A 14164-nucleotide genomic window follows, 5' to 3' on the forward strand; every position below is an offset into this window, starting at 1 on the left:
ACCCACTGTACAAATATATTCAACTTCCCGAAGTTGCAGCGCCATTGCCCAGTCTCCTTCATGCTACTATATCTATCTAGGTACCCATCTATATCCCTGACTACCCTTAGGGTAACTCAGATACATATATTGCGGATATTGCAAAGGAAGGAAATAAGATTGTGAGAAATAATTTCCTGCAGATATGTGGGTCGCCCCGACGAAAGAGTGTGTGAGAGAGAGAGAGAAAGAGAGCTATAAAGAGAGAGTGGGGCACATGAGTGAAAGAGGGTAAACCAGGGGCGGAGACGCTATCAAAATATTATTCAAGGGATGTGCGTGGGGCAGCTTCACGTTCTCGCGTAGGAAACTCGAGTGGATGTGTGTCGAGGTGTCGGCTATCCACGTATAACGTTCCATAGTCTCGATATACGACTTCACTGAACACCAGGTACCTGTCCACCTAGTAGAGCATCCCTACTATGTCGAATGCGAAGGGGTACCTAACGTGGGGTTGTTCCCGAGGGTATCCCCAGCCAGGAGCACCGTGACTCGGTCGATATGTGGTCACAATGGGGAGGTGTGGCATTCGAGGACCAAAAGCTTTCTCTTCCGTCCCTTCTCTCTTCTCTACCCTTCGGTACCCTTCACTTCCCTTCCATTGGCTGCCTGTTGGATGTCAAGTATGGCGGCCTCTTTAATACGAGCTTCTACGAACTTTCCATGAGTTTTATCATGATTTCTCTATCATAGTATCATCTGCTTTTTCTCTATGCATTTCCAAGTGTGCTTATGCTTGCTTGAAGCATGTGGTTTTATGAATTCTGTGAAATTAAGATAAATTTTTATATAATAATCATGTTTCATATTAGTGCAATTTTTCAAATACCTTCTCTTTGGATGATGGATACTAGCAGTTTAATGGATACACGTGTAGAGTGTATTTCGGATGCCCGCACTGACGGAACCGGGGCCCCCCACATGACGACGACGACGGCCGAGCGAGCGCGGAAGATTGATGAGGTGTGTTTACCGCTAACTAACTTGCATCCTGGTGACGGCCAAGCGGCTAACTAACTTTGGTTCCAGTCTCGCCAGGGACTTGCCGACAAATTGCCCGAATTCCACTCGATCTTCTATGGCTTTTGGTTATGGTTGACAATATAAGATTCATGGAAGTTGATTGTCTTCTTTATAGCTGATGCCTGCAGGTTATGATCGTATAGCTGTAATATAATATTTAAGATTTATCAGTGGCTGATAATTAAATTACTAATAGCTAATATTATGGACGAACTTGGGTGAGAACCGTGAACACTTGGGGGTTCAGATGTCACGCGTCGTTAGGGTTCTTCTTCCTGAAGATCTGCCGTTCCCTGTTAGGCATTTTGATAGACGAGCTTCGAGTATGCACTAGGAGAATTCGGTGAAGGACTTTAAGGATTGCTGTGTCCATATGGTTTACCAGGCTTGATTGCATCTCGAACGGAACTAGATTCCACAGGACTTTGAAGAAGATCCTCCTGGAATGTAGGATGTTTAGTATGTAAAACTACCCTCTGTATGATTATACTCATATGCCTTTGTTAAAAGTTTGGGCTGTTACCTCATAAATCGATCTCAGGTAGATCTGCAAGGAGTACCGAAGAAGGATGCAAGTAATGGCGGAGTTAGACTGCGTTAAGCCACAAAACCAGACTCTTTCGGTTTGGCTCGATGAAGAAACGGAGTTATTCCTGGTTGAACAAACACTGGAATGGGTCGCGTGCGCCTCCCACATATTTATAGATTTTATCTCTTTGACTTCACCGTGCGGACGCATTCGAGTCCTCGAGCTCGCGTCTCCTCGCAGTCCCGTCTCTCCAGAGGATGTACGTGGTGACGAGGGTCTCGGGAAATCATGGGATACCATATAGGACCCATAAAGACAGCAAGAGCATTAGACGTCACATCAGTACTGCACCGTTCGAATTTTAACGGGTGCGACCCTGAAAATTATAACCACTTTAACGTCCTGGTAAATGCAGTAACGAAATTTTTATATGTTAATTACAACAGTGGGGCTATGGTATTTGAGAAGAGTGTGAAGGGCTCCACTGGGCTTTGGAATTTTTGGAGAACGGAAGATGTCGAATTCTCAAAGGATATCAGGTCGACAGGAGAAACGAGAGGCGACGGTAGAATCAGGAAACGTAAAATGAAAGAATAGACGTGTAAAGGACATCGGAATGGTGCGAGAAAAGTGGGGATTTTTGCAGCCGACAATGGGTCGCCTTTCCACGAGGAGCGTCAGGAATTGAATCGGCCAATTGTTCGATCGGGTCGGTCTGTTATTTTTATAATTCAGCATGTCGGTCCGCACAGTGGACCGGGACAGTTGTGTGCGCGTAGGGGTGTTGTTTTTATTGGCCGCATTTAGGGAGCCAGCAGGAGCCAGTGAGAACGGGGTTTTGTTTCATCCCTCGGTCCTTCGTTCTCTGCCCTTCGAACCGTCTACTTCTCTCTCGAGTATCTAAGCCTAGGACGGGATAGGTTAGAGAAACTCAAGGAAGACTGGCTTGCACGGGGAACGCGATGAGGGAGTGACAATGCCACCGTCACCCAATGTTATTCCAGCTCGAATTCTCACTCCCTTTATATCTCTCTTCCTCGTTCTTCTCTATTCAAAGCTTCCACCCTCTTTCTCAATCCGTTCTCTCGCTTTCCTTCAGTTTCTCCTGCCCTTTCTCTATACTTGAGTATACGCGTACCGCACATTCCCGCCCGTAAAGAAAACATCCCACTCTTTCACCGAAATTATTGCTTTTCGGGATTTTCCCGGACCCACGTACTATGGGTGCCGACGGCGACGAGGACGACGACGATGACAGCACTGCCACGCATTCACCCTGTTATATCCCGACACCTTTCTTCAGACAATCTTATCCCGTTCACTTTTCTTTGGCAGATTGGAAAATCCGTACAACCAATCTCGATCGTTGCCGATTGGATGTCTGTTGAGTGCTGAAGAAAATTAGCCGTTTTCTTCCGGATTGCTCCCTGGCTTCTTTGTGACTGAAATACACCCCTGTATACCCGAATGAACCAGCATCTGTAATAACAAGAGATGCCCGTTACTTCCCCTATGCTCTTACTATAGATTTTGTCCTATAGGTACATTTTATGGGAGCATAACAATCTATGAGGTGAGAACCTCTGTACTTGAGGGGACGGTTTTAATTAGGGTGCTTCGTTAGAGTCGATCGATTAGAGCATGTCCCAACGGTAAAAGGGTGTGTATGACATCTCCATGGAAATGAATACACAGACAAAAGTCTCCGATTATGAAAGATCTGAAATTATTTAAGTATTACGTGTCATGGAGATTCATAGCAGATTTTCACGGTCATAGAGCAAAAGGATGAATGGGTTTGGAACGTTGGCCCGTGAATGAGCGCGTACGCGACGAAACGAACGAGTATTGTTTTGGTTATTTTGGCAAACCTAACACAACATAGCTTGTTGTTTAACAAAATAAATGATTTTGTCGCTTCGTCTCGCTCCGCGGCGGCGCTTTTCTGTTTGTGTGCTCGTAAGATACGCGTGCCAGCCATCCAGCTACTTAGGAAGCGTATAAAAACAAATTGTTCGATTCGTTTGTTTATACCTACTGAAATTCTTTGGACGGATTCGGCTTGCTTTAGATAGGATCACTTGTGATCGACAATTTCATGTGATTCTGTCTTGAGTTTCACGAGATGAAAGAACAGTCAAAAAACGCTGATCACCTTGTGCTTTCTAGAAAATAAAAAATTAAGACTTTTTTTAATTTAGATTTTAATTTAGATAATTAGAAACGAAATCTTGAAAACTAATGCAAACTCAGCGAAGACGAATCAATGTCCAAAGCCCAGGTCGAGGACGTAACTGTGTGCCAAAGACATGTAGGATGCTAAACTGACGACGGACAACGTCCTCGCGCATCGGCTTCGCCCTGGCAATAGGAACACGGTGAGATCTCGCTCATGCTTTTTAAAGCCAACACAAATATTGTTCCACATAAATACACGTCCGCGAAGACTCTGACTTGGAAGCGCCGTCTCTCTCTCGAGGCTTTCGACTTGCGCGAGAACCGTGCTCGTTTCGCTGCAAGAGAGTATGGGTGTACATTTTTTGACCTTAGCACTACGTACCATCATCCACCAGAAGTCATTAATTTCTCGGGTACCTTGACAAGGCTTGCATCTCATCGTCATTCTGGACACTCCCGAGCTTATCATCTTTAGTTGATTCGCGGAAAGTTGTCTGGGGTGTCCAGTGCTATAGGATGACCATCGTGAAGCAATTAATTCAGGAGGACCTCAGAGTGTTTTGATAGGCGTCGGAACGCTGTTGTTCAAATGAAAACGTCGCTCTGCGTTATCCTCTAGCGAAATCCTGCCATGAAAATGACATACTAGAATGGCGTTGTCTACGGGAATTTCTTGTCGCCCTGTGAATTTAATGTTTTCGGGGTATCATGGACGGTATACACTTCGGGACGCGCGGACGCAACGAAGAAGCGATCCATTAGGTAGGAAGCCCTGGCTGACACACCCTGACGCTATCAAAACACGCCTTAAAACTTATATTCCAGCGAGTTTACGAGTGTGGTAGTGGGAAAGCCGCGTACGTGAGATAGAATAACAGAGTGTAGTTAACAGGCTCGGAGTAAAAATATTCCTGCTGGCTTCCATATCTTGTCTTTCTCTACTTCTCTCCATATCTTTTTCTGTTTGGTCTTATTCTTTACCGATACTGATCGACTGAGAAGGCAACAACCCTTTGACTATAGTTGTAACTTCCTTATTAAATGTATCTTTGTAGATTGCGACTTCTATATTGGAATTCTGAATGCTAGATATATTTCATGCCCAAGCGGTGCTATCTGAACATTTATAAGTTATGTTTTTAAGATAAATCCATTTGTACATTTTAAGATCGTTTGTTTTTGTATAGCTGGATTGCAAAATAAAAGATCTTGCAGCACATCAATTTGTATAAGAAATGATACGTGATTAGTTAAGGGTTATGGGATTACTCTAAACTCCAATTTATACTTTTAAAGATTTACCTGTAAAGGCTATAGATTAATCCACCACCTTAATTGATTAGATATTTTGTGACTTCATTTAAGATTTTGAGTTTACCGTGTATAAATATCATGGTGCCTATAGTATTTATTTTGAACAGATATATGTAATGGACTACTCGTATTTACAACTGATGCAATTATTGCGTTGCCTTTGTTCTATCGATGGTTTATGATTAGTTTTTTTCCGATTATCGATAACTACAGTGACAAATATTATCTCTGTAGGTATTTCTCGTTGGATGCGGTAGAGCAGAAGGGAGATACTTCTGCTACTTCTCCGCGTAGGTGAACGAACGTTCGCGCGTTTACCATTGCGTTGCTTTTCCACAATGGATGTTGGAGAGAACCGTATAACGGGTAGCATAAGTAAATTTACGTAACGAATTGCATGAAGAGACGTAATATTGCATCAACAATATAAGGAATATTGTCGAGTTATATTTCTGAAATGAGATGTAAAGTATCATTGGTGATTTATTTGAAAAGTCAGTGTTGTAAGTGATTCTTGATCCTAACCTCTGTGTGCCATGGACAGTGTTAATTGTTCTGATTATTTATATTTAAGTATTGTCACTTTAGGAGCATCATGCAGAACTTGGCCACGTGCTCTAATCGACATTTGCTTGCTCCTGGAAATATATTTCGACTGTTATTGAATTGTGGTACACATGCTAGAACAGCGATTCAGCATAGAGCACTGCTGAGTAGAGGTTTGAAGTATTTGAGGAATGGTCCAGCACATAAACTGATTCATCCAGTATCATACCATGTAATACTTGATTGTTTTTTGTAATTTTCTATGCATTATTTTACTGCGGAGATTATAGGTAAAAGATTTTTCTTTTAGGCATACAAACAATTTCATAGGGAGTATAGAGCTGTATGCTCATTACTTCAAAGAAGTGGTTTTGGAATTGTAACAGAGTTTTCAAAAATCACAGGACAAAGAAGTTTTAGTACCCCTGCAAATAAGCCTAAAAATCCATCCAATGCAGAGAAGTCTGCAAAAGGAACACCCGAAAATGATTCTGAAAATGATAAGAAAAAAAAGGAGAACGAAGAAAAATTAAAAGCACTTTTTATTAAGTTATCAATGTGGACATTATTTATGTACATAACAATAGCATTTTTAATGTTCTTCATAGGTTCAAATCGCCAAAACGTTGAGGTACAGTAGAAACATATTTCAATATTTAATTCTTCCTCATACATCTTTATATATCCTATTCTCATTGTGTGTAGGGTTCGAAATTTGTATCTTGGAATGAATTCTTGTATCACATGTTAGCTAAAGGGGAAGTAGAAGAATTGATTGTAAGACCAGAATATGATGTGGTGACAATAGTCTTATATGATGGTGCTGTTATTAAAGGTAAAAGAAGCAAGTCCAAAATATATCATATGATTGTATCGGATGTAGTTAATTTCGAAGAGAAGCTTAGGGAAGCTGAGCGAAGTCTGGGTATAAAACCAGGTAAGATTCTTTTAAACTAAAAAATACTCACTCATATCCCAGGGTTCACTTACTACAGTTTCGTTTTGTAGATCAATACGTACAAATTGTGTATGAACGCAAGAAAGAACTTCTTGCGCAGTTGGTATTATATCTCATAGCGTTGGGTGTTGTCATCACTGTATTAATGCGTTCTCGTGGACTTCGAGGACCGATTGACTTTTTGGGTCAGATGACTCGCGCCAAATTTACCTTAGTCGATCCGTTAACGGGTAGTGGAAAAGGTGTGCATTTTGAGGATGTAGCAGGCCTCAAGGAAGCCAAGATAGAAGTTATGGAGTTTGTTGATTACCTAAAGCATCCTGAGCACTACAAATCTCTTGGCGCTAAAGTGCCCAAAGGTCTCTAGCCGTAATCAGTACGTCAAGAATAATTGATGCACAGTGAATACAGTTTTTAATCCTCGTTTACCTTTGACCGTTACTTCAGGAGCTTTACTTCTGGGACCACCAGGATGTGGAAAAACACTTCTAGCCAAAGCTGTGGCTACCGAATCCAATGTTCCCTTTCTCTCAATGAATGGTTCTGAGTTCATTGAAATGATCGGTGGTTTAGGCGCCGCCAGGGTGCGAGACTTGTTCAAAGAAGCCAAAAAACGGTACGAAAGCATGTGAATATCACCTTAGACAAAACGTATGCAACTTGTCTTTACCACAGATCACCTTGTATTATTTACATCGACGAGATCGATGCGATTGGTAAGAAACGCTCCGGGACAATATCAGGTCCCATGGATGGTTCGTCTGGAGAATCTGAACAGACTTTAAATCAGCTTCTTGTCGAAATGGATGGAATGGCATCAAAAGAGGGTGTCATCCTCCTGGCATCTACCAACAGAGCCGAAGTCTTAGACAAGGCTCTCCTGAGGCCTGGTAGATTTGACAGGCACATACTGATCGACCTACCTACCTTGGAAGAGAGGAAACAAATTTTTGAACGTCACCTTAAAGGAATCGCACTCAAGCAGAAACCGGAATTCTACTCTTACAGATTAGCTTATCTCACTCCAGGATTCAGCGGTATTGAATCTGAAACTACCTGTCGATTTAAAATATAAATATTCCTGATGTACATTTGCTGTCCTCAGGTGCTGATATAGCTAATGTTTGCAACGAAGCTGCTTTGCATGCTGCTAGGTACAAGAAGAAGGTGGTAGATTCCAGCGACTTATCATACGCAGTAGACCGAATGGTAGGTGGTACCGAGAAGAGAGATCACGCAATGAGTCCAGCAGAAAAACGCATTGTCGCCTATCATGAAGCTGGCCATGCTCTGGTAGGATGGTTACTGGAGCATACGGACGCTCTCTTGAAGGTCACCATAGTGCCAAGAACTAATCTGGCTCTAGGCTTTGCCCAGTATATACCAACAGATCAGAAGCTCTATAGCCAAGAGCAGCTGTTCGAAAGGATGTGTATGGCACTTGGTGGTCGCGTCTCTGAAAGTCTAACTTTCAATAAGATAACCACAGGAGCTCAGAATGATCTTCAGAAAGTAACCAAGATGGCGTATTCTCAGGTGCAACAGTTTGGAATGAATGAGAATGTAGGCTTACTCTCCTTCGACGAGGAAGTTACTAATGCCGTATGTACCGAAAATACCTTAAAAATGATGGTCTAGTATAATATTAAAATTTTTGGAAGCTAATTAAGATATTCACTTGTTGAAATTCATAGAAAAATAAAAAACCCTACAGCAAGAGATTAGGCAACCTCATGGATGGCGAAGCTAGAAGATTGGTAGGCAAGGCTTACAGAAGAACTGAGCAGCTTCTTCAGGAAAATAAAGACAAATTGCAATTGGTAAGTTCTTATATTATCTTCTTTGTTCCGTTTGACCATTGCTCTGTATTTTACAGCTTGCTGAGACTCTACTGAAGAAGGAAACCCTAAACTATGAAGACGTTGTCAATCTAATCGGGCCACCGCCATTTAAAAACAAAAAGTTTGTGGAACCAGCCGATTTTGAGAGTTCAATTCTAGAACAAGAACCTCCAGCAGAGCAACCGACAACCGTGTAGTACTTTGTTATTTTAATAAAATTATAAGTTAAGCGTGATTCTAGTCGTGGGTGTCGCCTTTTTACCTAGAAGTGTAGGTCGATTAGAATATAAAAAATGAAAGGAAATGGAAGAATTGAAGTTTTATTTGGATGAAAACAGACATCTTAAGAATCTCTAGTTGAAGACAGTATACACGAAATTTTTTCTCATGCCTTTATCGCTATACGAAAACAGCGAGAATAAAAAATCTCTTGACCTTATATCTTAATTAAAAAGTAATATTCATTATTGCGATTCTACAAATTTCAAACGGTACGTTTCGATTATCCCGTGCCTCGATACGAGATCGCTCTATCGAAGTGTCCGAATTGAATTTCGATACAATTGCATATATATAATATATATATATATATATATATATATGTATATATACATATATATTACTCGAGTAACTAAAATATATTTCATTAAAAATCAAAGTAACGTGATCTTGTACTCTAAACGCAGGTCTCTTCTCATAAACATATGTGGGATTTGGTTAGACCATAAACCGTACAAAACTTAATGTTCGAAAATTAATACATCGAGTAACCCTGCTTCTATACATACTTAGCATATATTCTAAAATACCAAAGCTATTCTCACATCAGCAACAAATATTAAAATACTCACTGATATCTATGGGGCATTAACAAGAACTTCATTGACCGCTTTTTTCACTTTAAAAATGTGATTGCTTATGAGTCTTTTCTAGAATCAATCATGCTTTTCTCCTACACACATCTATGACGTTGTGTCATGACTTGCAGGGAAAAGAAAGAAAAGAAAATTGGAACTACAAACAATCAAGAAGATGCGTATTCATCTCTCTTTTGCGGATCACAATAAACAAAATAAAGAAGCTTGGTAGAAATAATCGATATCCCGTTTTTATTATTTTCCCTAATCGGGCAGCAATGCGATATGACATGAATTGCACTACTAGTACAGTAAAGAGCACAGTATTTCTTTAAATCATGGTAAACATTGTAATGAGTTCATAAATTATTTTCAACATTCCATCCTCTTTAATGTACCTTTTTAAAAAATGTAATACATACTTCAGGAACGTATAAATCGTCTTCGGCACGTTAAATAAAACGAATTGGTGTTTAGGTCCAATCGTGCCTTGCGACAGACCTGTTTAAACACTTCCTGTATTTCGATATGATTAAAAAAAAAAGGAAAAACGTTATCCGTAAATCATTCGCGAACAATAACGTCTCTGAGAACGACGCTGAGTGCTCTTTCCATGTGGGAACCGTCCCAGTATACTTTACCGCAATACTCACAAACGTAGAAACGTTGAACGTTTCTCAGTACATTTATTGGCACTCGGTCAATTTGTACTCGGACTCCATATTTTGTGGTACAGTTTACCACGTCTATTGTATCGATACTGAGATGCCAGGTACGATCGTTATTGTAGCGTATTGGATTCGTTTTGAGGGGTCTAAAGTCATCATTAGGAATCTGCTCGTAATCAGTTACCACCTCGTATACCGAAGGACTGCAGTAATTCATATTCATGTTCATGTTCGTGCTCACGTTCGTATTCATGTTCATTGATGAATTACCTGGTACGCGATAAAACTTGCTTTGGAAGGTCCTTGAGTTACTGAACAATCAATGAATAACAGTGTTACAGAATCTATGATATGACTTTTCGCATAATCATTGACTAATTAGGAATTTTCACTAACTTTCTATTGAGCTCATTCATCCTGTTTTTTGAAACTTGAACAAACTCGTCGTGGTTGCATATTTGGCAGCGACTAAAGATGTCCCTTCGGGTAACCAAAATGTTGAAGCGACTTAAAACCTCTTTTAATTGATTTTCTGGTCTATCCGAACAGACCCTGTAGCAATTGCCAGGGGGAACATATTGTACAAACTGTAATAAGACAATTTTATTTTTTTGTATATCTATAAGAAGGTATATGATAGATATATCTTCTCCTCTTCTACTATAAATATTAATATCTCACTCTATGGTATGCTCCACCACGAGTTAGGAGAACTCTGTCCTCCTGCATTGCTAACCTAGCAGATTGATCTCCTCCTCGATCATATTCTACATAAATGCAATCACAGCCACACATACGTAATTGTCTTGCCAACCCGCCTAGCATAGAATCACAGACAACGTGCCATTCGTGAGCTGGTATGGCAGTGGAACGATGATCTGACCTTCTGCGATTACGAGTTTCATTAACGAACTCAACACCGTCTCCAGATGTATGAGAACTTCCAGCAGCGGACTGTTATTATAAAATAATAGGATCAGTCATGATTAATCCTAGGTATTCCGTTTTTAATCATTTACCATGTGCCCTGATGACTTTTTTGACTGTTTCTTTGGAGATTTGTGAGCGATGTGTTGCACTTCGGCACAGATTTCCTGAAACGGTACGCCTTTTCGTTCTGCTTGGGTTCCAAGAGCAGCAAATACTTCTAACAGGCAATATGCGTCTAAAGCTATAATTAAAAGTGAATAAACGAATGATTTTCAATTTTGAAGTTACCTGTTTGCTGAGAATAGTATTATTTACCAGCGTACGTAATTTGGCTCTCCCTCAAGGGTCTGCGTTCCCAATTGGAAAACTGATCAGATTTATCGAGCCTGTGACCGACACACAATTCTACGAGTTTACTGAGACTCTCATTCGTAAATGTCTCGTCACCTTTGTACGGGAATTGAAAATTATATTCCTGGACTAGTTTCCGCCACAGGTGTAACAGATCCAGATAACCTTGGCCACATGCCCTTACATTAGACAAAGCCGGTAGACTCTCTCGCATCATTGCCACATCATGTGCTAGACCAAAGCCTGCAATGTAAGTTTTTGGTTTTCTACTGCCCAATTTGTTATCTTCAACTAAATGCGATAACGCATTTAATTTTTTTTCTTACCAAGTTTCACAATACTTTTATTTTCGAACAAAACTAATCCGAGTTCTGTCCACATCTCCGTAAAATTATTGCCCATAGTGGTTACATCCAAAATGAAAATATCGGACTCTGTAGCTATTTGTATTAGGGCAAGTTCTGTTCGCTTTGTACCTGAAAGATAATCAAGTTGTTGGCTTGATTCAATATCTCTACTATCGGTCTACGTATTCGAAGATATATGTACCAAAACTAGGCTTCCATTCAGAGTCTATCCCCACCGTAGTCACACCTCTTAAACCCTCATCCAAAAATTCTTCAAACGCTTTTGGATTGTCTACTAACTTGATACAGTCTCGTGGTAGACTTAAAACGTGATATTGCGATTCCTCTTGAATATCCCAATTCTCTTCAGTGTTATTACTAGCTGCCATATCATCATCTAAACGTTCCGATAAAAATTCTAGAAATTCAAATTTGCCACGTAAATCTAACGATAACGAAATACACAATCGTCTTACGGCCGAGATTCTGTTCCTCCATGTCTGAGAGAGACCAAGGCCACTCTTGCTTAGGTATATTATAAGTTTTCGCCCAGTACAACGCTTCCTCCAAGTCGCCCATGTGTGTCACTTGTTTCACTAATTCTAATTGTAATTTTTCGTCCGTCCCGACGGCTTCTCTGACCATTTCTCTCCAACTTTCACCGCCTGTAACATACGCACTAGAAGCATTTGCTATGCCAAGCTAATTGGACAATTATATAATGAAAAATATACTTACTGAGAGTACCATCTATAAATCGTTTATGTACGAGAAACTGTAGAGCACCTTCGCCTCGCCTTTGATTTAGATTTGGACATACATCTGGTGGAAGATTGTATATTTTTGTTAGGCGAGCAACTAGTTTAGTCATTGGGCGGACTTGTATCGTTGACATTTTTACACCAGTTATGTCATGAGAGCTATGAAATAATTATCTGATTAACATCTTGCGGATTTTACATAATTTTTATATTAAGTATACTTACCAGATATATCGTTCTAACATGTTTTGCATGTTCTTTCCAGGAGCTATTAAGTTGTCCAAGTACATTACCAAAGCTCTTTGTATGTCTGGACAGCCAGCAAGAAAATCCTCCACCACAGTTACTTTACATTGTAAAACTAATGCCATAAGAATCGTCTCGGGATCAGCAAAATATGACTGGAGATGTAACATGGCTGCATATTGTGCAGCTTCTTTGAACTTTTTCTCTTTAACCACATCCTGTAACAATAATTATTGTTAGTGAAGTATTCAAATTTATTTTTGATGCCAGATGAATTTGAGAAAATGACGCACCTGTACTATGGAAAGAATTAACTCTTTATGCTCAACAACTTGATAAGCATCACAGACAACTTTTAATAGCTGCATATTCTTTTGTCTGCTAACTAATTTGAATGCCACTACTTTTAAATCGGGAACTAAACATTCTGTGTATATGTCTCTTCGTACGGATATCCATTTGCAAAACTCCTCCATTACTATTTTAAAAGAAAAGATATTGGTTTTTCACACTGCACAACACATAATAGTAATAAATGGATTGTATGAACCTGTGAAAGCTAGAGAAGCTTTAGTTTTCACATGATTGAAATCTGAAGTATTCACTACGATTCTAAGAGTGCTCAAATAAGGATTAGGTGCTGAGTCAAAGTAATCCGTTAATGTTTTTGTGATTCCATCACTTTTTTTCCCTGCAAAAGAAAACGCCTTTTAATTCTTGACATTCAAATAATGGAATGACCATTTCTTTCACCATATACATACACAGTCCCCAGATGTAATGAAGTGAATTCAACCATAATTTTGTAGGATCATCTATTTCTGTAAAAAGTGCTAAATCAGAATCGTATTCCTGTTTATAAGAAATCTGGCAGTCTGAAGAACCAGAAGCACCACTATCAGAATGAGCCATTCTTTGTTTTCGAGTACAATTCTGGAACATAGGCCCAAAACAGTTATATATTGTAATTCAAAGTTAAAAATAAAACTGTCATTCATGACAGAAACACATTGTGCTCCATAATCTGTTATCAGTACTCCAACATGTAATAAATTATGTGGTCTTACCTAATAATTGAGATGCTACGGCACTTTATGCGAATATATAACAAATCAAAACCAATAGATAAAACTTGTTAGTTATACTACTCAACTAGCAGTTGATCGACAATCCCGATCAACGAGCCCGTGGTCAAGACTTGTGTGCCATGGAAACATTGAGTTCCACAATTTAGAAGTCACACGGCCATGTTGTAGTTTACAAGGAAAACTTCATCTATGGCGCGACCTGGCCATTCTTTCCCATATCTTGGCCACGTGTTTACCGTCATGCGATAATTATATATACCGGGTGTTTTACAAAATTTAACTTTTGATAAATAATGTGAATCACACTTTCTCTTCAAAATGGTACGTATTAAGCGAATACGTTCACGTAACCAATATAATTTTATGATTTTTTCAAGTTTTTTAAATAATTTGTTTTACAAGAAATTTTTTTTTATCATCGAATACATTTTCACAATACAAATTGATACTGTCTTCAGCAGTTTGATATAGCAAGAAACTAGCGAGAC

The 14164-nt window shown here is 39.6% G+C and overlaps 2 protein-coding genes across 2 annotated transcripts; one reads left to right on the top strand and one right to left on the bottom strand.

Moving 5' to 3' along the window:
- The first annotated feature begins 5393 nt into the window (after nt 1-5393).
- LOC107263503 (paraplegin) lies at nt 5394-8663 on the top strand. Its single transcript, XM_015730788.2, has 10 exons — nt 5394-5586; nt 5672-5861; nt 5940-6260; nt 6335-6566; nt 6638-6946; nt 7035-7203; nt 7263-7624; nt 7693-8189; nt 8282-8407; nt 8464-8663. The coding sequence occupies exons 2-10, from the start codon at nt 5679-5681 to the stop codon at nt 8623-8625; spliced, it is 2361 nt and encodes a 786-aa protein (XP_015586274.1). The 5' UTR covers nt 5394-5586; nt 5672-5678; the 3' UTR covers nt 8626-8663.
- A 69-nt stretch (nt 8664-8732) lies between these two features.
- On the bottom strand, nt 8733-14078 carry LOC107263502 (exonuclease mut-7 homolog). The gene is made up of 14 exons (XM_015730787.2): nt 13656-14078; nt 13353-13521; nt 13139-13279; nt 12882-13066; nt 12568-12806; nt 12320-12501; nt 12058-12246; nt 11784-11978; nt 11561-11710; nt 11199-11477; nt 10973-11124; nt 10635-10907; nt 10350-10540; nt 8733-10264 (listed from the first exon to the last, which is right to left on the bottom strand). The coding sequence occupies exons 2-14, from the start codon at nt 13498-13500 to the stop codon at nt 9850-9852; spliced, it is 2739 nt and encodes a 912-aa protein (XP_015586273.1). The 5' UTR covers nt 13501-13521; nt 13656-14078; the 3' UTR covers nt 8733-9849.
- Between the last annotated feature and the right edge of the window lie 86 nt (nt 14079-14164).

Source organism: Cephus cinctus, unplaced genomic scaffold (assembly GCF_000341935.2).
Source record: "Cephus cinctus unplaced genomic scaffold, Ccin1 Ccin1_scaffold0153, whole genome shotgun sequence".
In the NCBI taxonomy this organism is placed as follows: Eukaryota; Metazoa; Arthropoda; class Insecta; order Hymenoptera; family Cephidae; genus Cephus; species Cephus cinctus.